We start from the raw sequence: 23,726 nt of genomic DNA, 5'->3' as shown, positions 1-23,726 counted from the left end.
CAGGACCCACATGCCCATCAACTACCTGCTCCATGGCAACCGCCTACTACTATTCACTCCATCAGGTTGCAGGCCATTGTTGACCACCGCAATGCCTTCACCAACATAAGTGCTGGCTGGGTGGGCAGCATCCATGATGCTTATGTGTTCTCGAACTCTTCCCTTCCACCCCTGGTGGAGAGTGGCCGCTTCATGACAGGGGTACCTGACCTCTAGCTGGCCACCACCCTTTATCATCAGGGACTCCACCTACCTGCTACTTTCCTGGCTCATGTGGGCCTATACCAGCCAGCTGGACCCCTGCCAGGCACATTTCAACAGATGCTAGTGGAGTGTGCCTTTGGCCACCTGAAGGGATGATTGTGCACCCTCACCACGCATCTCAGGTTTGCAGAGGCCAACATCCCTTGGGTCATAATTGCAGCCTGCATGCTGAATAACATCTGTGAGGCCTAGGGAAGCTATTCCATGAGGCATGGGCAGAGGAGGCTCAGTGGGTGGAGAAAGCCTTTTGGGAACACCAGCTGGAGTGGCAGCAACAGCAGTACTTCCCCTCCCCTTCCTCCTCTCCCCCAACGGAGGCCCCCAGCGCACCACACACACAACAGTGGGGGCCAAAGCACCCAATGCAAGAGGCACTGGCAGGCCACCTGCTCCTGCACTCCCCATGGTAGGCCCCTAGGCTGGCTGGCCATGTACCCCAGCCACACCATACACTCCCTCACCACACTCACTACAGACAGTTTTCTCAAAATTGCTTTATTCCCCTCCACAAACACAGAATCCATGCCCACCTCCCTCCACAGCAATAGACTCCCTCCCTGCTTCTCTCCTGAACCACAGAGCCCCTCCACCAACCACCATACCCATCACCAATAAAGCACCCTCTTCTACTTTAATGCAGACTACGTACAGTGTCCTCTGTGTACCTTCCCAGGGGAGAGAAGAGGGGAGGCAGGCTGGGGATGCAGCAAGGGCCACCCATGGGGCCAGGTCAGGTCTGTCCCAGCTGCTTTTTAGCTTATACTGAGTGGGGACCACTGCCATCTGCCCACTGTCCCCCCACAGGTCCCTGACCCACTAAAGACCCCACCCACTACCCTTGCTCCACTGCTCCAGGGTGCTTACTGCCAAATGGTTCCAGATGGTGGCAGTGGGTACAGCATAACACATGCCAGTGGAGCGGGGCTGCCCCTAACACCTGTGGCCGCATTACGGCTCTGGCTGGTCCTGCCACCACCTGTGCCCACTGCAGATCCCAGAGCCCTCCAGCCCATGCACTCAAGCACTTGGATGCACCAACCACCACCATTTGGAACCATCTGGGTGGTGAGTACCCAGGAGCAGTGGGACAAGGGTTGCAAAGCAAGGATAGCAGCAGGCTGGGGATTCATGTGGGGCAGCAGGCAGGTGACAGCTCCTCCCACTTCCCCTTCTCCTCTTCCTCTCCCTCCCCTTTTCTATCCTGCTTGCTCTGCTTGTCACCAGGCTTCTCATCCCATCCCTTCCCCAAAACCCACAAAATCAGACCCAGGGGCTGCACAGGGACCATGAAATTGTTGGACCCCTCATTCCCAACCTGCAGCCCCCTGCCCTCCCCCAGCTCTGCCAGAAGCAGCTACCAGCTGCCCCTGCCCCAGCCTCCAGGTCCTACTTACCCCAAAGCTGTCAGGAGTCAAAGTGAGTCTGAGCCAGCTCTGTCTGGTCTCAGATTCTCATGCCTTACCCTTGCCCCTTCTCCCACTCCCTCTCCTTCTCCTCTCTCCAGACACAGACAGGGCTTAGGGTTTTGTGCCCTTTTTCCAAGCAGCTTATGGTAGGCTAGAACTCTGCCAGCCTGTGGAGAGCTGTTTGCAAAAGGGAAAACCCATGGTTTCCCACTTCAAAGAGGAAACTTTCCCACATTTTTCTCCTTTAAAGGGGAAAATCCACATTTTTATGCAGGAAATGGAAAACCCAGATCCCTGCTATGAGGAATCAACAATTGGTTAAATACTTAAATTTGTGTATAGTGTTAAGACACTTTTGGAATTAAAGGCTTGTTATTTAGTTAGCATGTGCAGTGTCCTAGTAAGAACCCTTTTCTGTGCCTGTCCCATACTGTGCCCTCACAAAATGGCTATATGGATACTTGATGCATTTAGTTATTTTGTCCAGGGAGTCATGCCAGGGGTGAATTTGTCTTTGTTTAAATAATGTCCTACTGGTAGCAAAGGAGCCATGTATATTTATTCTCTTCCCCTCTCTCTCATGCTTTGGGTCTGTGGCTTCTATAATCACACTTCCAGTTCAAAGTCTTTTTTCACTGAAGTTCCTTTCAGATAGCTTTCAGAGGGAGCATATGGGGGAAGCGGCAAATGCTCATATTCTTAGGATTTAATGCAGGGTCTTCTGTAGAGATTCTTTCTGTCACTGTATATTTATGACACCACTAGAAGACATAAATATAGTGGACTGCAGTTCCTTCAGTATTCAGTTAACACTCAGCCCCACAACTCAAGTCTCCAGCCTCAGTCAACTTGAAGAGATCAAGCCAGCTAAAATTTCTACCATGAAACCACTTTGAAGACTGATGCATCTTGTAACTAATCCTTTTAGCAGAATGAATCTATGCCTCTAAAAGTCCTTTGGACTCCTAAATACCTCTTTGATTTCTGTGCAGGAGCAACATTTCAATCTGCTTTTTATCTGTGGTTTCCCAGGAATTCATGGCCTTGTATTACTAATTTAGGCTTGTTTACAGCCAGCCTGGCCTTTGTCATTTCCATGTTACATTACTACAAACCAGGCTCCCTGGGTCTTCTGCTGAAAAGTATTCTGTAGCTTCAGTTGTTACAGAAGGCAATGGCCTCCATTCTTAGTGAAATGGACAGGTGTCAGCATCTGTGCTCCATTAATTGTGCTGGCTCCCATTTACTTCCCAGTACTTGTACTGATGTGCAAGGCCAACTAGCATAAAACCAAGAAACTTTGAGAGATTTCCCTTAGTTTTTGTATTATGACCACTGAAGCACTTCTGCTGTTGGTCCCTAAATGTGTGTTTTTTGTAGACCAGAAAATGAGCTTTTTGCAGAGGCTGTCAGCAGTGGTAGATCCATCTGGGGCTTTGCAAAGGTTTAGTGACCTTGGCTTGCACAAAATAGCTTTGTTGAAGGTTTTGCTTGATCAGAGGCAACCTCTGTCATTTGATTTGGATGCTTATAGCAAGAAAAACAGGAGCACTTTGTGTTGTCTGTTGTGGGCACTTACATTTATTTGAGACTAATGTGTGTAATTTGCAAGATCTCACATTTGAGGAAAAAGTATTTAAATAAATAATATTAGATTTTTTCATAAATATACTATTGGGATTGCATATGGGATTTGTCTGAATTCTGCTGCATATGCTGCATGTGTATTGATTTTTGGCTGGAGGAAGTTGACAGGTCTGTCTGTTCTGGATGTTTTTATCCAGAGCATTAATTTAGTATCTATTATTAGTTTTCAATTACATAAACAGAGGGGCTTTAAATATTTAATCCCAGAAGGTCTTTAATCCTAGCCATTACCCTATTTCATGCTGAAATATTCCCTGCACCCCTAGTTATGGTGGTAGTAAATTACTGAAAGTAATAATTCTGTGTGCCAGATACTGCACATCCTGGTAACTGTTGTTTAGCCTGGGAATATGCAGCATGTGTCTGATGTGTATTATACTGCATTATGTCTTTAAAAAAAAGGTAGCAAAGAATTGTGTCCTTGCTAACATGAACCCTAAATTCCAGTGGAACTGAAAGCACTGCAGGTACAGGGCAGGGGAGATGAAATATTTTAAATTAATAGAATTTTTGCCCTTAACTTCAGTAGGAATAGGATTGGGTTGTTCTTGAAGGTCTCAAGTATAAATAGTAAAACTGATGAGCACTTGGAAAACTCTCTCTTTTCTGCAATGATGAACTGCTGTATTTTGTCAGTGTACAGCTGTACATGAGGCTGACAACTTGAAGTTACTTTGGCATTTACATGCAAAAGATGAAATTGCTCTGCTCTGCTAGAGGAGGTTCACAGACACAAAAATCCCATTTGATGCAGTTTAAAATAATGAACCCCACTTTCAGAGATTCATTTTCAAGGGACTTGAGATACAGAAGTACTCAAAAGTAACAAAAGTATTACAATAAATATAAGGAATTGTACATGATCTCAGAGAAAACCAACCCTGTTGAATAGCATATGCGTTTAGTTGAAATATTGAGCTACTTTAATGAGAATGCAGTAGCTCCAAATAACAAAAGCAATAGAATGCAGTATTTTCTTTCTGGTAGTAATCCATAAAACACTCATGTTCATGCAAAAAGTTTAAGGTTGCTATAAAGTGAGGTCACTCTTTGATTTGCAAAATGCCTCTATTGGATGTGTTAAGCACAGAGACAGAATATTTTCTCACAAAATAAGTAATAAAAATTATCGTCTGGGCTGAGATTAAGTAAAAAAAAATCTCTCCAACCTCATCCACCAGCTCCAACTTGCCCAACATGTTCCAAACCGTTCTGAACTCTCAGAAATGTAGTTGATAAGCTCAGCAACATGATCTAGAGATAAGCAATCTCTGGCTCCTTGACATTAAAAGGAAAACTAATTTGACCCTTCTCTTTTAACCAGGTTGCTCGTAGCTTGAGCACCTTTAATAATTTTACCTCCTACAGCATAGGATGAGGAGAAATGTGGCCTTTCAGGTTGCCAGGATCCAGAAAGTTATATATCCAAGAGAAAAACCTGGTATGATTAATTCCTAAGCAGAAGTGGGACAGTCATTCTTGAAGTAGGAACAAGCATTTGTTTCCAGCACTAGAAATCTTGGTGGGAAAAGGAAGTAGAAGTGATCCAGCCTGCAGCTGCCCTTGTTCCATGTGCCTTCCCCAGATCTGGGTGATCCTGGTCTGGGGAAGGCATGGGGTGCAGGAGCTGCTCTACTCTTCCTGGTGCCCAGATGGAGTAAAGCAGTGAGGAAAGGTCCCTGTACCTTCCCCAGACCAGGATGTCCCTGGCTGGGAGGAGGATGTCTGGAGATCACTGCCCAACTGCTGCCTCTCTTCCCTTCCTTTTCCTTCCAGTCTGTGGGTCTATGGGAATGGAGGGAGCAGCAGAGCAATGCTCCCCATGCTTTCTCTAGACTAGTCTCCTGGTCACTGGAACTTCTCCATTTTAGATATCTCTTTAAGATTATCTGTTGAGGGACAACTTGCAAACTAGCTGTAAGGAAGATTTCATTAAATTGTGAATTGCTCACCCAATTTCATGCATCTTCACTTAGGCAAGAGAGGAACCAGTCTTCAAGATAAAAACTGTCAGGGCATGAACAACTGGTGCCTCCCGAGACTGTGGGTCACCATAGTGGCAGGGACCACCACAGCTGCCAGCATCAGTGTTGGCAGCAGTGAGCAGCAAGCAGGGACTGCCCACAGATGCCGCCAGCCGCATCTGCAGCAAGGGGGAGGGGTGCGAGTGGCAACCCCCCACAGAAGCCGGCAGCAGCTTCTGTGATGGCCAGTCTTGGGGGCATGTGCTCCCCCATGCCTCTTTGTTCATCACCTGTGTGTCAAGGTATGTTAGGCAGACTTTAAACTAGGCAGGAAAGATGTGAGAAAGAGCTTTGGCTTGACATAAAATTGGCTCATACTGCCAATTTTAGACAACAAGACAACATTCAAAGGCAGTTAATTGAATGAATTAACTCATTTACTAGTGTGATAGTTAAAGTGAAGCTTAAGGTTGCCAACAACATACACATCAAGCACTGGACTCCTGGCAGCAGTCCAGCCCACGCTTGGGAACTCTGCTAAACCTCCAGGTTTGAGGGGAGCTCTGCCCCTGCTCACCTCCTAGCCTGTTTCTTTATGTAGGGTGTTTTAAAACTATCTGGGTATGAAGGCTCTGAGCACAGGAAGATTGCTATTAGCAGTCCTGCAAATCTTTGTTCCTGACTTCTAGCCCTTCTGCTTCTCATTTCTTTTTTTCTGAATATCAGTGTAGACATGTATATGCAAGATTGTTGGAGCACGTTAAATACAAAAATTGAATTGCAGCAAAGTACAAACAAAACAAAAAGTTGCTATTCTAGCTTCATGAGCAATTTCTTGAACTGTTGTAAGGACATAAGAAGCTGTTCTGAAATACGATGAAGTTAGAAGGAACCAGACAGTTAATTGATGGAGAGCCAATTAATAGTTAAATAGAAAACATTTTGTTTTTTAGAAAGTACACTGAGTTAATGCTAACCAAATGGATTAAGGAGGGGGGAAAAAAAGTCTTTACAATGATATTGAGAGAAAGTAGGATCATTAATAATAAGGAGTGGGATGAAGCCAATGATGCACTTGAAATGGTTGAAGTACCTGCTCATTAAAACTTTCTTTTAATGAGAAAATAAAAAAGGCATAGGGGCAATTAGGAAGAAAGTAAAACTATGTCAGTATTTCTGCAGTTATAAAGGAAGGCATGGTAATAGATGGAAACACTGGAATAAATTGGCAAGTCAAAATTGGAGTAAATCAGCAAGATTTTGATATGCATGGGCTAACAACATAAAATTAGCTAATGAATTTATTAAATAGCTTGCAATTCTTTATTTAAAAGTCCTGTAGAACCAGTGACAGACTAGAGGACTGGAAAAAAGCAATTGTATTTCTGTACCTTTCTTTAAAAAAACAGTCTTCCCATTTATTATTAAGACTGCCTAACTTTATTCTCCAGTAAATTCTAAAATAAATATTGAAATGAAACCCTCAAACATTTTATGTTCAGATATCATAGTAAAGTGAGATTTGCTCTAACAAAAATTTACCCTTATATATTCAAGTAATACATATTCTGAATATTTACATACAAGTCATACTTGAAAAGCTGTGAAGCTGGAAATGAATATGTTGAAATGGGATAATGGACAGCAAATCCGATGAGTTAAAACATATTTTAAAATGTAGAAGCCTCATCACAAATAAGGATGTGATGATTCCTTAGAAGACCATTGAGAATACTGTGATTGGTTCTGGATATGAAAATTTCAGAAAAGGTCACTGGAGGTACTGAATTATGAGAAAAGACTGAAAGCAACTAAGTAGTGACTAAGAAAAGCTATTAAACACTTAATAAGAATTTGCATTATGTCAACACCAAAGGCCAGATTCTATCTTTGGATACTTGCATGAAATTCCCTTTTATTGCTGTACATGGGGACACATTGTACCCTACAGAGCTTGACTTTAGAAGGGGAAGGAGGAGTTTAAAGTGGCACCAATTAGACAGGAACTGTGAAAAAAGCAGGAAGCAACTGTGCAAAGTTCAAATATAAGCAATGGCTGACTAAAACACTGAAGTCCATTAAAGAGTGAAGTAGTTTCATGCAAGGACAGTGTTTTGGAGGGCACAGACTTGAACTGACAAAGCTAGATTAAATGAAGTAGTAGGTCTTTTCTATCTCCACTGTCTACAGTGCAGTCTGTGAAAAGCCACGTTATCCCTTTAGCACAAGATACAATGACACATAGCAAGTTGACCCGCATTCTCCCCAAATGAGAGTGCCAATATTAAAGCACACACTCTAGATCAGTTTTACTAAGGAAATTATTTTTCACTGTTTTTGGAATGTAAGTGTTGGAAAATTGTTGAGCTCTTTTTACTTTTACCCATCTCCTTGGCCAGATTTGAAGCTGCAGAAGTTTTCGTTGAGTTCCTAAATATTCCCCAAAGGGAAAGGATGAGAATGTAGGATTTGAGGCATAAAGAATCATTGCTACCTTTTTCAGACACTTAAAGGATTCATATTGATTTATGTAGGAAGAAAGAAGACAAAAAAAGCAGCCCATCATTTTATGGGACATTTTATTGTTCTTAACTTTACCCAGTAACTGATTAAGAAGAAGAAAAAAAACCCTGAAACCCAGCAACTTTTCTTAGCCTGGAAAATGGAAGAAAGTCTTTAGAGCAAAAATATGGCTAATTTGTATTATGAAAGCATTTTTCCTCTATAACCAAAGGTGTTGAATTGACCACAAAGAATTTCTGTGTGTAAAATGAGCTGAAGAAGATGAATTACACCCTGAGGCTGTTTATAGATATTACGTTTCTCTTGGTTTAATCTGGACTACAGCCATCACTATATACACTTGGATGTTTGTAGTCCAAATTAAAATTGGCTGCAGTCCAAATTAACTAATCTTTATTGAATAAGGATTAAAATTAATGCATTCAACAAGCTTTACTTAAAGTGTCATGCCACCATTTTTTAGCGCGGGTATGCTGATCCACAAGATGCTCTGGGCACTTTAATTAGAGCGGCTCTTGGACCCACTCTAATTAAAGCCTCCCCCCTTCCACTCCCTCCGACTCCGAAAGCACAGGTATAAATGCCCTGAATTTCTAAGGTGTACTTACCATGTTGGTCTGAGACAAAAAGACATACAAAAAACTAGAACTCTTGGTTCCAAAATGATACCTTTTATTGATCATTTTGGGACCAAGAGTTCTAGTTTCTTTGTATGTCTGAATTTCTGAAGCTTGTTTTCTTTGAATGAGGCTAGATTTATCAAACTGTGGCACATCATTACTAATTTGTAAAGTTTACTAAACATTCTTTTATGTGGGTATATTAAAAAAATGTGGACCCTCATATTCATACTTCCATTCATATAAAGATACTGCATTATTGAAAGAAACAGGCCAATAAATCCCTATTTGTTCAGACCATATTTATTAACATAAAGCTGCAAATAAAGTTCTGCACAAGTAATATCTGCTAGGTCTTTTCCTTTAATCAATTTGTTTTAGAACACAAACATTAAATAGTCTGTTTAGAAAACCGATTGCCCAAATGTGGAACAACAATATCCCAAGTTATTAAATTAAAAAATGGCATTGTTCTTTCCAAAGGAAAATATGAATCAACCTCATAATTGGTTTCAATATGCCTGCTTTACTACCTATTGAGGTCCTTTCTGCCTCTGTAAAATGGATGTAGTAAGCTACCAGACTGCTTTTGTAGAAGTTGTGTTTCTTCTGCAGATGTATAAATGGGAACACAAGGTGGGAATCAGTAATGAATCCAATCTAGTGAGTTTAACGTCCTTGGCTAGTCAAGTAAGTGGTTCCAGTGATTTCTAAAATTATATTGATTTTTTCTGCGTTTTTTTTTTAATCTTTGTTCTTTTATTCTCCAAGGGATCAAAATTAGATTTCTAAATAAAGGGAAGTGCCTGAGAGCTGCTCCTTTTTTGTTTTGGTTTTTTTGCAGATTGGCACTTGCTTAAGTTGGAATTTTCTGGTACACTAAGCAATTCAGTCGTACAGTTATTGAATCACTAGAATTGTTTAATACTATGGGATGGCTATCATCTGATTTGTATAATTTCAAATAATATTCAAAGAGTATATATTGTATTTTATTTAAACTGGTGAGAATTGAGAAGTCTGTTGCCTATCAGCTAAGCAACCTTAGCTCACACCGGCAGAAAAAAATGAGAAACTGCCATTGAATTCAACTTTCTTCCTACACTTTGACCTATAGTCTCTTATGGACTGAGTAATTTGCCTTAGTGCTTTGACCTTGCCATCATTTGCACATTTGTGACCAGAAAAAACTTATTGCACTTCTGTCATCTAGTAGACATCAGAACGATTCTGCTGATTCCAGTGTCATTACACTAATTGAGCATCTTCCCCCATTATGTTTCAAGTAATTTAGGTACAGTTCTTTAGAGACTTTTAAACTGCTAAAGACATAAAAAAGAAGGCTATAAGGTTCATCAGATAAATGAAAAATAGATTTTCATAATTTTAATATCTTTGTATTATTTTGAACAATTTAAGTTGCTGTTTTTATTTGTGTCATCGAGGCTCACACTTACCTGAGCCAGTGTTTTGGGGGCACTTTTACATGTGTTGCCAACATGGCGCCGGGCACTTTTAGTTAGTGAGCTGTGCTAATTAAGAGCACCTATGTGTCACATGTATCAGTGGCGCAATGCATCCCTGCACTGAGAAAATGGCAGCGGGGCACTTTGAACTAAAGCTCATCAAACATGTTTTATTTCAAAGCATACCACTGTCATTTTCTCAGCATGGAGAAGTGCTACGCCACTGATAAATGTGATGTGTGAGGTTGCTGGAGTGCATCAAATTATATGTTCCAGCAGATGCAATTAATTGAGTCTCCTCTGATGTGGTGGATTTCCACATGCTCCCTGCATGTGTGTAAATGCCCTTTGTGGCCAAGCAATAGCAGTTAAAGAGAAATTGATTTGCCAATTACTCCTTGATTGCACTGTATTGATAAGTTTATGTGAGGATCATAGGGAATGTATTCAGGTGTTGTAGGAGTGTTGGTTGTAACCATATTGACCTAAGGACATAGGCAGACAAGATTCTTTGGGTAAATGTGATATCTTTTATTAAAATAACTAAATAGTTGGGAAAAGTGTTCTTTGTAAGCTTTTTCTTCAGACATAGGGAGACCCTGCTCTTGTTTTGTGTTCTCCTGGGTGGAATAGAAGGCAGCATGCAAAATGCAGGTCTGTGAAAATGCAAATGTGCGGCAGTGAGGAACAGAAGCCATGGGAGACACTAGGAGTGAGACAGATAGGTGGGGGTGGGAATGTTGACCTGCTGATAGAATGTTGCTGGTAAAATGTAGAGAGGTTACTTGGAGTTATTGGATGGTAGACAGGTTATAATGTGCTATAAATCCAATGTCCATATTTAGTCCATGATTTTTTGCATCCAGTAGATTTATGAAGTGAAGTTCATAAGCTTGTCTATGAAAGGTATTTTGTCAATTGCCTTCAAGGTTTAGAACTGAGAGACTGGAGAAAGAATGCTTGTCTTGTGAGAAGTGTACACCAACAGGTAATTGGGTACTTTTGACTTTGATAGATTTTAAGTGTGCATTCATTCTGGTACATAGTTGTTGTTTGGTTTCTCTTACTTATTTCCCTACATACACCCAATCTCTCAGTTGTAAACCTAAATTTAAATTTACAAAATACCTTTGGTAGATGAGCCTATTAATTTCACTTCATAAATCTACTGAATACAAAATATTGTAGCTGCCCTACTGATGAATTGGGACAAGGGACTGGGAAAACATCCCCTTCCCCGGACCTCATTCCCAGCCCTGTACCTGGATCATTCTGGGAAAGACCTGTTTCTGTGGCAGGTTCCAGCCAGCTCCAGGCTGTACACAGCACAGCCTGGACCTGGCTGGGGCCTGCCCCAGTTCAGGACAGTTCCTGGCCAGCCCGGGGCTGCACAGGGAAGACGAACTAGGCACACGGCTTGTTCCCATGTGCACAGGGTGGGAGATCTCTGCATCAGCAGCTGTCTCCTGGCCACAGGCCTATCAAGATCCTTCCCACTGTGTATGGGGCCAGGAGACAGCTGCTGGTGCAGCTGGCAGAGCTCTCCTGGCCCTGTGCACAAGCGGAACAGCCTTGAACTCCCTGTCATTCCCCAGGCTAGCACCCCAGGGGAGCCTGGAGCTTCCTCTGACTGCTGTAGTGGGGCAGAACAGGGTGGAAGCATCCCTGTACTAAGCTGCTCCTACTGGGAGCAGATCCACTCCCGAGAGGGAGCACATGTAGATATGCTCCTGGATAGGCTTACACATCTACACATTTATTAATGCACAGTGGTTACTGTGTATTTAATTTAGTGGTTGTATAGCCAAGTACTAAATAAATGTGCAGTAACCAGAGTTACTGTGCAGTCATGCTGGCAACCCCCCTTTTAGTGATGCTACTGCACAGTAGCCTAATAATACTGCACAGTATCATATTAGCGCTGTCCATGCTGTGATGCGCTACTTCACAGTGTTATTAGGCTACTGCGGAGTTAGCATCTCATATAGATGCACCCAGAAAGCCTATTTTGAATTAATAGCACACGTAAACATGCCCACCATGTCCTTAACTAAGGAATTAAATTGAGTCTTGTGCCTCTTAAGATTTCAGCTATCATCTGGTGCCTCTTAAGCTTTTAGCAATTCATATTATTTAAAACACAGAACTACAATTTTTTTTAAAATTCCAAACCATAATTCAATGCTTAAAATAATCTCATACCTCTTCTCTATATAGTCCCTCCCCCCTACCACCACACCCCTCAGCTCCCCAGGATAATTAAAGACAACTGACTATATATCCTGCACTTACAGCTCTGCTCTCCACCTCCCAATCATCAGTTCATTGTTTTTAAGTGCAGAATGGACCATTAAGATCATACAGTCTGACTTCTTTATAAAGGTCAAAGAATTTCACATAGTCATTTTTGCATCAAGCCCATAACTTCTGTGTGAGCTATAACATATCTTTAATAAATGTTTTGCTATAAAGATGTAAGTAATAAAGGGTCTTCCATGTCTTTAAGTCAAGTGGCTGATTCACTGTTAAAAATGTTTGCCTTGTTTCTTGTCTAATTGCATACAGTGCAGGACCCTGTTATGCCTTTTCAGACTAATTAAGCTTCACCTGTAGTCAGAAACCTTTTTCGCCATGTAAACATTTACACATTTATAAACTTCTCTTGGATTAATAGATTAAGCTCCTTAAGTCCTTTTGTTATCATCTTTTTCAGACCTGGAATTATTCTCATAGTTCCTTTCTATACCCATTGCAAATTTTCAACATACTTTTTGAATTATGGATGCCAGAACTAGACACAAAATTCCAGTACTGCTCTTTCTCTTCAAGTTAAAATAAATTCACCTCCATAGACCTGCTTGAAATCACCGTACCTATTCATTCAAAGATTGCATTTGTCCTCTAAGCTACAGCATCACACTGGGACCTTATGCTCAACTATTTTCCTACCTTCAGAAAAGCCTGTGTCACTTCCAGAATTGCTGGTTTCTGACACAGTCCCCACCATCTTGTATGTTTGGTTTGCCATATTTTCCACTGTATACAGCATACCACTGCTCCCAGTCTAGGTCTAGGCACCTTAAAGGACGCCACTTAGACCTAAACCAAGTGCAGCAAATCCTTGCTCACACCCTTGGAGTGTAAAGTGCCATGGACTTTAAGACCTTCTTCCCTGGGGAGGAAAGTATATCTTATGCACCAGAAAATGTTATATTTTTCTTAGATATATGACCCTGCATCTGGCTATCTTCAAACACATATTGTTCAAATGACTACTTTACCAAATAAGCCATGTCCGTTTCTATAACTGACCTTTCCTCGTCTATAGATTTTACTTGCAGTGATATTGCCATTTATAATGCTAGTGAATAGAATTGTCTCAGAACAAGATCTCACAGCTGAGAATCTCCCATTTACAAGTACTTTTTGCAATCTGTGCAACTTTTTCAGAAACATGCATTAACTGTCTCTGTTAATGGTTTTTTTCCCCTCACAGTGTCCTAAACTCATTCTAGTTCATCTCCTTTAATCCTGGCAGACTGATTCAGTTGCTAACTGGTGGGAGAGTTGTACCTGTTTCATAAAGCTTAGGCTAATTTTCCCTTGTATACCTTAAGTCTATTCCTTATTGCGCTCTCATTATTGACGAGGACTAAGATCCTCCAACAGGAAGGATATTCCAACAGGAAATCAAATTTTTAAAAAATAAAGCTTGTATTCTTGTATAAGTCAAAGCTTGCTTCCTTTAATTGTTCCACGTATAGAATTACCCCAACGATTAAAAGTTCAGGTAAACACTATTATGGTGAAAAAGCCAAGAGATATGTAGTTAAAGCATTGAATCCCTCTAGTCTGCCTTTGCCATGCTTAGTCCAGGTGATGGTTTGGACTGAACATGATCTTAGACTGCAAATTTGGTCCTGGATTTTGATTGTTTTAAAATTATACACCTGTAAAATCTGATTTCTGAATGTTGCTGACATACCAAGGTAACCCACTGGTTGGGTTCTGACCTAAATTCACAAGGAATCTTACACAAGAAATATGTGCATTAAGCTGATTTAGAATAATAGAAAATTAGAGTTTGAAGGGACATCAGGAAGTAACCTAATCCAAACCCCTGCTCAAAGCAGGACTGTCCCCAACTACATCATCCCACCCAAAGCTTTGTCTAGCCAGGTCTTAAAAACCCCTAATGATGGAGATTCCAGCACCTCTCTGTGTAACACATTCCAGTGCTTCGCTACCCTCTGAGTGAGAAAGTTCTTCCTACATAACCTAAACTTCCCTTGCCGCAACTTGAGATCACTGCTTCTTGTTCTCCTTGTTCCATTATCTAGCTCCATCCTCTTTGAAACCACCTTTCAGGTAGATGAAGGTAGCTATTATATCCCCCTCCAGTCTGTCTTCTCCAAACTAAGCCCAGTTCCCTCAGCCTCTCCTCAGAAGTCATGTACCCCAGCCCCTTAACCACTTTTGTTTTACTCCACTGGACTCTTTCCAATTTGTCTACACCTTTCTTTAGTGGGGCCCCAAAAACTTGACACAGTACTCCAGATGTGGCCTCACCAGTGCTGAATAGAAGGAAATAATCTGGCAACGCTCCTACCAATGCAGCCTAGTATGCTGTTAGCCTTCTTCACAACAACGGCACACTATTGGCTCATATTCGTTTTATTGTCTGCTGTAACCCCTAGGTCCTTTTCTGCAGAGATGCTGCTTAGCTAATCGGTCCCCAGGCTGTACTGATGCATGGGATTGTTCTGGCCTAAGTGCAGGACTTTGTCTTGTCCTTATTGAACCTCATGAGATTTCTTTTCGTTCAATCCTCCAATTTGTTGAGGTCTCTCTGAATCCTAGCCCTACCCTCCAGTGTATCTACTACTTCCCCCAGATTGGTGCCATATGAGAATTTGCAGGTATGTGCTGTATTCATTGCCTCAGTACATAGAAAGGGGAGTATTTCTGCCCAAACCCATATCTGATTATTATGAAAGGTCTACACATGAAAGTCATTTTCTTTAAATACAAAATGATTAAGCTAATTACAAAAAAGGAACTGTTACAATGGGTTATTATTCCAGAACAGAAATGTACTCAATCCAGAATAACTTCATATGTAAACAAATCCTTAGTTTAGTCTTGGACATATGAGCACTAATTACCAGGGATCCTAGTTTTCCATTCACCACAGAAAACCACAGAAAAATGAGGAATCTGTGTTTTTCCATGAACTACCAAAAGCACAGAAGTGTCCCAACGCTCACTGCAGGACAATGCCGCATTTTTGGTAAGTCATGAATAAATGCTGATTTTTGTTTTTTTACATGTAGATTTTCCACTTTTTTCCCCCATGGGAAATCTAAGATCCCTGCTAATTACTATAACATCACCATGACGTTACAGAGTTTTGCAGAACACTAACTGAGAAGTATGACAACATTCACTGAAGGTCTAACATTTTATAATTATTTGTATTTATTGAAAAGGAACTTAGGCAGTGTTCAATTTTCTTTAAACCACAGGTGCTAGGGCTGCATCCATAGGGAGTTCACAGACAGACTAGGGCTTTGGGGTAGCTGCAAGAGAAATAGCCACATTTGACTCTAAGGGTTTTTTTGGGCCTTTGTTAGTTTGTTGTTATAACTTTTGGCAAATAAGTAAGCATTTGACATATATAGTTATTTTCAGCAATACTAAGGAAGCAAGGTTTCTAAACTATAAAATATATAAGAAAAGGGGAAAGGTTTAAGTATGATACGTTTCCAAGTCCTTAAATTTTCTTAAAACCTGTATATAATGTATTTAATATACATTAGCACACCACTGCGTGCCCTACTTCTGCTAAGAAAATCATGTAGACATGAGGCCAGTTTCACTCTTGACATACTTCTGTTGGACTTCAGCAGAGATGAACATGATCTCAAATGTCTCTGTAACAAGCTCTTTTGTTGACATACAAAAGAGAAAGGAGCATCCTTTTCTCTTTTCACTTAGTCTAATGCAATGTCTTTGTCTAATATGTTTAAAACTGTCTGCTCTGTCACTTCCCACTGATGTTCGCATGCTCTTCTTTGACTAGCATCCTCAAAGAACTACTCCTGAGTATTGTTGAGATGTTTATACATGCAGCATACACTACTGCTGTTTGGAACAGCAAGTCTACTGCTTGCCCTTTCTACTCATTGTTGTTACTCATTATCCTGGGAGCAGAATTATAAATATTTCCCCCTAGTAAGAAATGTAGGGTATTATTGCACTCTGAGGTATTAATTTTGCTTTTAAGGACTGAAACCAGTTGCAGAAAGCAGATCCGTGTTAGTGTTTTTTTCCTCCCTTTATTATTTTCAAGATCTCAGTATTTCAATTCTTTGACCTGTCCATCATTTTAATAAAGCAAAGATGGTAACAAAAATAAATATTTGTCTCTTCTTTCAGATAAAATTGAAGATGAATTAGAAATGACAACAGTGTGCCACCGGCCTGAAGGACTGGAACAGCTTGAAGCACAAACCAATTTCACAAAGAGAGAACTTCAAGTGCTTTACAGAGGATTTAAAAATGTAAGATCTAAGGTGTAATAATGAACAGAGATTCTTCTTTACGGCCCTAGGATTTTGCAGCAGGATTTTGCAGCGGAGAATTTTAACTTCTAAATCCCTAAATACCTTCACAGCTCTCTAATCATCTTAAAATTGGAGCTGAATGAATACTCAGCACATAACTTACTTAGCAAATTTGCTCACCGAATGTCAGTAAGCACATGGGTGTTTTTCTCAAATGTACCTTTAATTCAAGATCATGTGGTGATATTTTTCATTATTTATTTATTTATTTTAACCCTTTGGGTTGATCACAGTCAGTCACTGATTGATATTCAAATGTGGGCTTAGTCATAATTAGTCTTGCCATGTTTGTTTTGTTTTCACTGGGCAAACATAGCTCTGATGATCTGAAAGATGTGTCACAAGAAACCATAAATATCTGAGCCCAAAGCTTCATTCCTAGGTGAAATGAGATATTGATAAATGTATGGACCACATGCAGAATTTAATTTTTCCTCTTCTATTAAAATAGCAAACAATTGTATGTTCAAGCATAATACCTGAGCCTAGACCATTAGATTGTTACTATTAAGATAATAAAATAAGAACTGCTATAGTAAGTCAAAGCAATGGTCCGTCTAGTCCAGTGTCCCCACAGATGTGCATCTGGTGTACTTTATGGACACCCCTAACACTGCCCCTTTCCCTGGAGACCTTGGCACACACCTACTTCACATGCATCAGGTTGCACCTTTCTTCCACCTCCTCCAGAGGTCCTGCTGAGCCTCATCAAGCCCTATGATCTCCTGGTCAACCACCTCCTGACTCTGGCCAAGCTGGCCTTCTGTAAGACCAGGAAGGAGGTTCTGGCTGGGAAGAACCCAGGCAATGGTGGGGCTGTCTTCCTGTGACTCCTCCACTCACATCTCCAGGCAGAGTTTCACTCGTCGGTGTCCACAGGCTCTCTCAACTCATTTGTGGGGCAGTGGGAGCTGGCTAGTGCGCTCTGCTCAGTGTTCCCTTCCAGCTCTGTTGTTATTAAAGTATGAATTCACTCCTATTCCTGTTTTATTTTTATTTATCCCACATAATAAGTTGATTGGCTTCCCTTATTAAGGGTGGCTTATAGCAATTCATGATGGGCCTAGCTCATGACTCTATGGCACAACAAATAGACCTGCTCCAATAATGACAAGGACAGATACTATAGAGGTATAGGACTGAACCAGACAGATCTAGAGTGATCCATCCCCTATTCAATATCCTCCCTGGCATCCACTACAATGGGTTTAGAGATACCAAAGAAAACATCACCAGCCATTCTGTTCAATATCCATTAATAGATTTATCCATTAATTTATCTAGTCCCTTTCTGAACTGGGCAATGCCATCTGCCTCCACCACGTCCTGTGACAATGAATTCCACACGTTAACAATGCATTGCATACAAGAGTACTTTCTCCTGTTAGTTTTAAACCTGTCACTTACTAATTTCAGCAGGTACTCCTTGGTTTTGGTTTTCCAGGAGTTGGTGAAGAGCAGTTCGCTACTCACTTGCTGTATACCCTTCATGATTTTATAGACCTCATGATTTTATTCCCCCTCAGCCTTCTCCTTTCCAAACTGAAGAGTCTTAGGCTTCTTAGTCTCCCCTGGTATGGCAACTGCTCCATGTTCTAATCACCGTGGTTCCCCTTCTCTGTACCTTTTCCTGTTCTACTACATCCTTTCTTGAGACATGGGGAGCATAACTGCACAGTGTTCAAGATGTGGATGCACCATAAGATAAGTTAGTATTTGTGTTAGATTACACCTAAGAAGCCCAAGATGGGATGAAGGCTCCTTTGTGATAGGGACGATATAACCACACAGCAAGAGATAGTCTCTGCTCTAAGAACTGAAGCAGAGGTACAGCTCATAGAGATCCTCTGGTCAGAACTTTGCATTAAGCAGCTAGTGTCTTATTTACATATACAAAATCTGTTGAATTTCCCTTGCTTAGGAGACGCCCACATTTTGAAGTTTGCTTTCCTCCTGAATCAGGGTGAGAAGTTTACATTTACCATGGCAAGGAAATTCTGAAATATGTATCGTCAAAACACTGATACTCCTTGGATTGAGGATGTAGTCAGAGTCAGTGGAAACCACACCAGTAGACAGTTGAGCCACCAAGTCCAGCAAATTTTACTCTGCATTAGACTGATACTTTTATTAATGTCTCAACTTTTTTCATGCTATTTTAATGCTGTATTTTGTGATATGCTTTGAGTATATGCTGTCATCTTCATCCACCTTTCCCCCCTTTCTACTATGTCTGAGTTCTCGTTTAATTTGAAGTGTAATATTATTAATAGTGAATTTCTGTGGAGCCTGCTGAACTATAATATTAGATCTTTTATTGAGTTTTCGAGAAAAAAATAACCCTTCAAAAATGTAATATAAAGTGTATATTCAGTGGACCATGTGGCTTAGACCCTGCCCATCTCAGCTTTGTTCAGCAGAGAATTTGGCTGTATTAATAATGTCTCTTAATCTTCATGTCCTGTGGAAATTATTTGCAAAGCCTACGTGCTGGCATAAAATAACAAAATGGGACTGGGATCTCATAGATCTCTGTGCCTTCAGATACAACCTTGAAGTGCCGCCTCACCCAAGCAGTAGCCCTGAGAAGAGTGCATCTCAGAGACAATTATTTAAGGCACGGTTTCTTCTGTTTTGCTCTCAAAGGTGTAGAAACAATTTACTGCAACCTTTAAAAAGGCACCTCTTATTTCCCTTACCCCACAGATCTGGGCAACAGGTAGCCAAACTTCACCAGGCCCTCTCCCACTTGTTTGCAGACAGCTGCATCAGAGAGCAAGGGACATACTTCTTACTAGACAAAAGACATGAATAAATCTTAATTTCCTGTGGAGTTCAGCAGGCAAATTCCTTTTTCCAGCATTTTTTTCTGTGTAGTTTATTTCATTACATATATATTCTAGGTTCATTCTAAATATATTATAAAACATTTTATCCAATATTGGCCATAGCAGGTCAGGAATTGTTTTATAAGTCTAAGGGACTCTGAAATTTTTTTTTATACTTGGCGTGAAATCTGTGTGTATCCCTTATATAGATCTTCGCTGAATTTTATGCTTCTCTCTCTCTGAGAAGAATATAATGTAATGTGTCCATGTTATTGCAGATTTCCTGTTGGCAGCTCTGTCAATACATCTGGCACTGGCCCCTGTGCTATCCTAATCGTGTTATTGCTTCTCAGTATAAATAAATGAGCAGTCAGGGCAGGAATAATGACTACCAAAGTTCATTTAACTTGCAACCTAGGCCATTTTCTAAGTTCATCTGCATTGAAGATCTTACAATTAATCACAATGCTGCCAAGATCTTGCTTTATGTTGGATTTTTAGGACAAAGCAATATTAAGGCTATGTTTTTGTTCTGCTGCTAAGATTTTAATATTTCAGATATAAATCAAAATGAATGCATGGAATTTTGCATCCTATAAATCATCATTGCAATGGGATTGGTAATTATACACAGAAGGCACACTGATTCAGCTGTTACCGTATCTTCTGTAATATTGAGCCATCTGCTTTTTGGGATGGTATTACAGTGCCATCTGGAGATTCAAAACCCTAGAGGGAATATGGTCTTTCTTCTCAATCTTGCTTGTACAATCACAGTCTCTTAATCAACTGAGGAGCCACTATTTAATTTACATGGTTATGCCTTGTTATTATAGTTGAAAACACTTTACATAAAGCTCTGGGTCTTCAACTAAATTGGGACTAGAAACAACAGAAATTTGCTGTCTCTGGTAGACCACTGATACACCCCATTAAGGAACATGTAGCCAACATTAAAGAGAATGGTAAGACCCATAGTAAGGGAAACCACCTTTTGGTCACCTACATTGAAAAGGAATGAGGCCAAACTGGGGCAGGTGCAGAGAAGGGAATACTAGGATATTCAGGGGAGTGGAGAACCTTTTTGCAAAAGGAAATTGAAAGATATTGGCTCCTTCCTTGCTTGCTCTGAGGGCCTTATGGCTAAGGGCAAGCAAAACTCAGGGACATCCAAACCCCAAGCCTCCGGGCTTGGGCATGCAAGTAGGATACCCACCAAAGGATTTGGAAACATCTGAAGCCCTAGGTGTGAGTGGAGGATGTTTGCCAGTAGTAGGGCCACTTATGATTCTGGACTCTTGGATTTGGAATTAGTTTTGGCTAATTTGGCCTCAGATGCAAACTAAAAAAAAAAAAAGAAAGATATTGTCTTGCTTAGCCTAGCAAAATAAAAGATGACAGGGGATATATTTGTTGTCTATAAATACAGCATAAAGGAGAAAGAACAATGTAAGCACAAACTGAAAGGCAACATTGATACAAATAGATATAAATTCCTCATGAGTTAATTTTGGTGGAAATTAGAAGATAAGTTAGTTCTGAAACAGGCTCCTTATAATGAGTACTGCATGGGGAGGCAAAAATTCCCTAACAGCCATTTCTAAGATAGTGCTTGGTATATTTATCAGTAGTATTATAGTATATAATAGTAACATCTTCATCTTCATTAGAACGGCACTAGGCTCCATGCCTCTTCTATTCATGTGTCTCGTGCTACTAGGTGCTTACTTTCTTTGGAATTGATTACATGAACCTGAGAAGCCTAATGCTTCTGTAAATACTGCTCTGATTCTGAAGTGAACAGGGCAGTTTGAGAAAACAGTTATTTACTGTAAAGAATTTTGCATAAAGTTGCATAAAACACAAAAAACAGAACTTCTGCTCAAGATGTGTTTATCTTTTGTGTGGGACCTTAATGTGTTAGCACAGTCATAGCGGTAGTGGTAGTGGCTAATGGATTTGGTCTATAATGTTAAAGAAAAGGTAGATGACCTGTATTAATCATGTCCTAGGCTCAGCATGTTGTGGATTTTGTGTCAATATAGTAAAGAAAAGACAAAAATAAGCACCTTCCCCCAATGCCCACTTTCCCCATCTCCCATTAATTCAAAACCTTGTTTTGCTATAAAGAAAGATCCTCTCTTTAGATAGTAATATTTATCTAAAAGTGAAGCCAGTGCTATGGAAGTTCATGTTAACTCCCACTGTCTTTAAGGCAAATCTTATTCAAAGCATTGGGAAAGGATAGTGCATTTAAACTGCTTAAAAATATATTTGCATAGATAAACTTTTGCTGCTTTCTGTGAAATTTAAAATGAACACTGGACATATCTGCTTTGCATTACAAGAGATATGTCTTTTGAGCCAGCTATATTAAGTCAAACTGTAGCACTAATTAGGCCTCTTGAGCACTATTTGGCACTTATAAAACAAAATTGTGATCAATTAAGTGCAAATGAATTGGTACCAGCATATGTGTCTGAAACCAATCCAGTTACAGAAAGCTGAAACGGGTTGATCAATGTCAGAAGTGCCTTTCTGCAGCACTCCTTAAGGCTGGATTCAAAGCCTCACATATCTTCCAGATGGAGCATCAGAAGACAAAATACTCATGTGGAAATTCAGAAAGTTTAATCATGCATACAGTCCAGAACTGCTGTTACATCAAGAGCAGCTAGCTTACAGAAGAGTCAACACAGCAAGGACACACAATGTAGTGGTGCATTTTTCTGGATTGATCTTCTAAGTCTCTAAAAGCAGCATTACAGTCAGTTACTTGTCCTAATTGGACAAGCTAAGATTATACAACATGGAAAGTTTAATGGAGATTCTTCATAAAAGCATTAAGTGTTGTGAGAAGTTCAGTGAAAATGATCAGTCTGCATTTTTTAATTATTCTAAAATTTTCTTCCTATTGAAGCAGGGTGCCACTTAGCGAAATGGACAGCAGAGACATTTTTTTTTTAAATGAAGTGAAAGGAAATCCATCTTTACATAATATATTCAGCTTTTGAAACTCATTGAGTGCATCTACATGTGCATTTAAGTGCAACTAAATTTAATACACATTAAGCTAATGTGCATTAAGCGATTTGTGGCAAGTGTCTATATGTGCAGCAACTTAGCACTAAAATTAGCTCCAGGTCCCTGCAGCCTTGCCATGTGCCCCTAGTGGCTGGGCAGACCCAGCACTAAAGTTTGTGCCAGGTCATACCTACACGTGTGTTAATGCACTTTAACTAATTGCACCGGAATTTGATATCTGCATTTGCAGGTATCAAACTTAGGTGCAACTAGCCTGATTTCACCATTTTTAATGTGCACTAAGGGCATGCACATGTTGACACAAGCTCGTTATGTGCCTTAAATTAGGTTAATGAGCATTATTCTGTCTCATGTAGATGTGCCCATTGTTGCAAAAGACATTGTAGTGTGGTTGAAAACAAGAAAGGGTGCATAACTTAGTTGCACATTACCTTTCAAACACATTAAATGCTCTAAAGACAGGAGCATCCATATGCTAAGACAGTAAAACATGAACTAAGTACCCTCTGAGTATCTCAGAGTTAATCCTCTTCAGACAAAGATGATCTTCAACTGGCATTAGGTGGCTCATGATGCAGTAACATCACTCTGCTCCATAAAGCTAATAACAGCAATTTGTGGTCCTCCAGTATCCCAGGAGGCACTGCTCCCAGCCCTCCCTATGTGGACTAGGTAACCTCCCAGACCCTTATGCCCTAGACCAGGGGTGGGCAAAATACAGTCTGTGGGCTGAATCTGGCCCACACTGGGACTTTGTTCATCCTGCAATGAGTCCTCAGTCCTACCTGGCCCAGGTGCTATCTGGCCCATGGTGCATCCTACTGTGCTCAGGCACACAACGGAGCTGGGGTAACTCCACATCTGGACTCCATTTCCTGGCAGCCCTGGCCATGGCAACTCCTGACTGCTGCCACCGCCAGCCCTGGCCCCGTGGAGACTGCCTAGGAATTGCACAAGCAGGACTTTAGCCCCACGGTTAACACACAACCACAGCCCCAGCCCACCCCATACAGGGGATGAGGGTCCCTACAGTGCCTGCTCTGGACCTGCCCACCTCAGTCATGATGAGTGGCAGTAGTGGTGGCTGGACAGAAGCGCTGGGCCTGGGAAGAAAGCAGGACCTAGCAGTGGGTGCAACCGCCTCCCCTCACTACTGCCAGGATCTTCTCGCTGCTGCCATCTGTGAGAAACCTGTGCCAGGACTGCCCTGTAGCTTCTTCCTGTCACCACCACCACCATTAGTGCCCCCTCCAGAGTACCCCAGGTCCTCACGCCTGGTCGAGCAGTGGTGGCAGTGGGGAGGAGCCACAGGGCAGCCCCAGCATGGACTCTGGGTG

General features: G+C 41.0%; 1 protein-coding gene across 4 annotated transcripts in view; it reads left to right on the top strand.

The window, feature by feature from the left end:
• KCNIP1 (potassium voltage-gated channel interacting protein 1) overlaps nt 1-23,726 on the top strand; it is a 646,400-nt gene that overhangs the window by 596,653 nt on the left and 26,021 nt on the right. For all 4 annotated transcript variants that reach the window (XM_019534847.1, XM_019534846.1, XM_019534848.1 and 1 more), the window contains one exon: nt 16,329-16,453. In XM_019534847.1, coding sequence (XP_019390392.1) covers nt 16,329-16,453 — 125 coding nt within the window. The remainder of the gene's footprint in view (nt 1-16,328; nt 16,454-23,726) is intronic.

Source organism: Crocodylus porosus, unplaced genomic scaffold (assembly GCF_001723895.1).
Source record: "Crocodylus porosus isolate Cpor-Errol unplaced genomic scaffold, CroPor_comp1, whole genome shotgun sequence".
In the NCBI taxonomy this organism is placed as follows: Eukaryota; Metazoa; Chordata; order Crocodylia; family Crocodylidae; genus Crocodylus; species Crocodylus porosus.
This window is presented reverse-complemented; position numbering and strand designations above follow the sequence as displayed.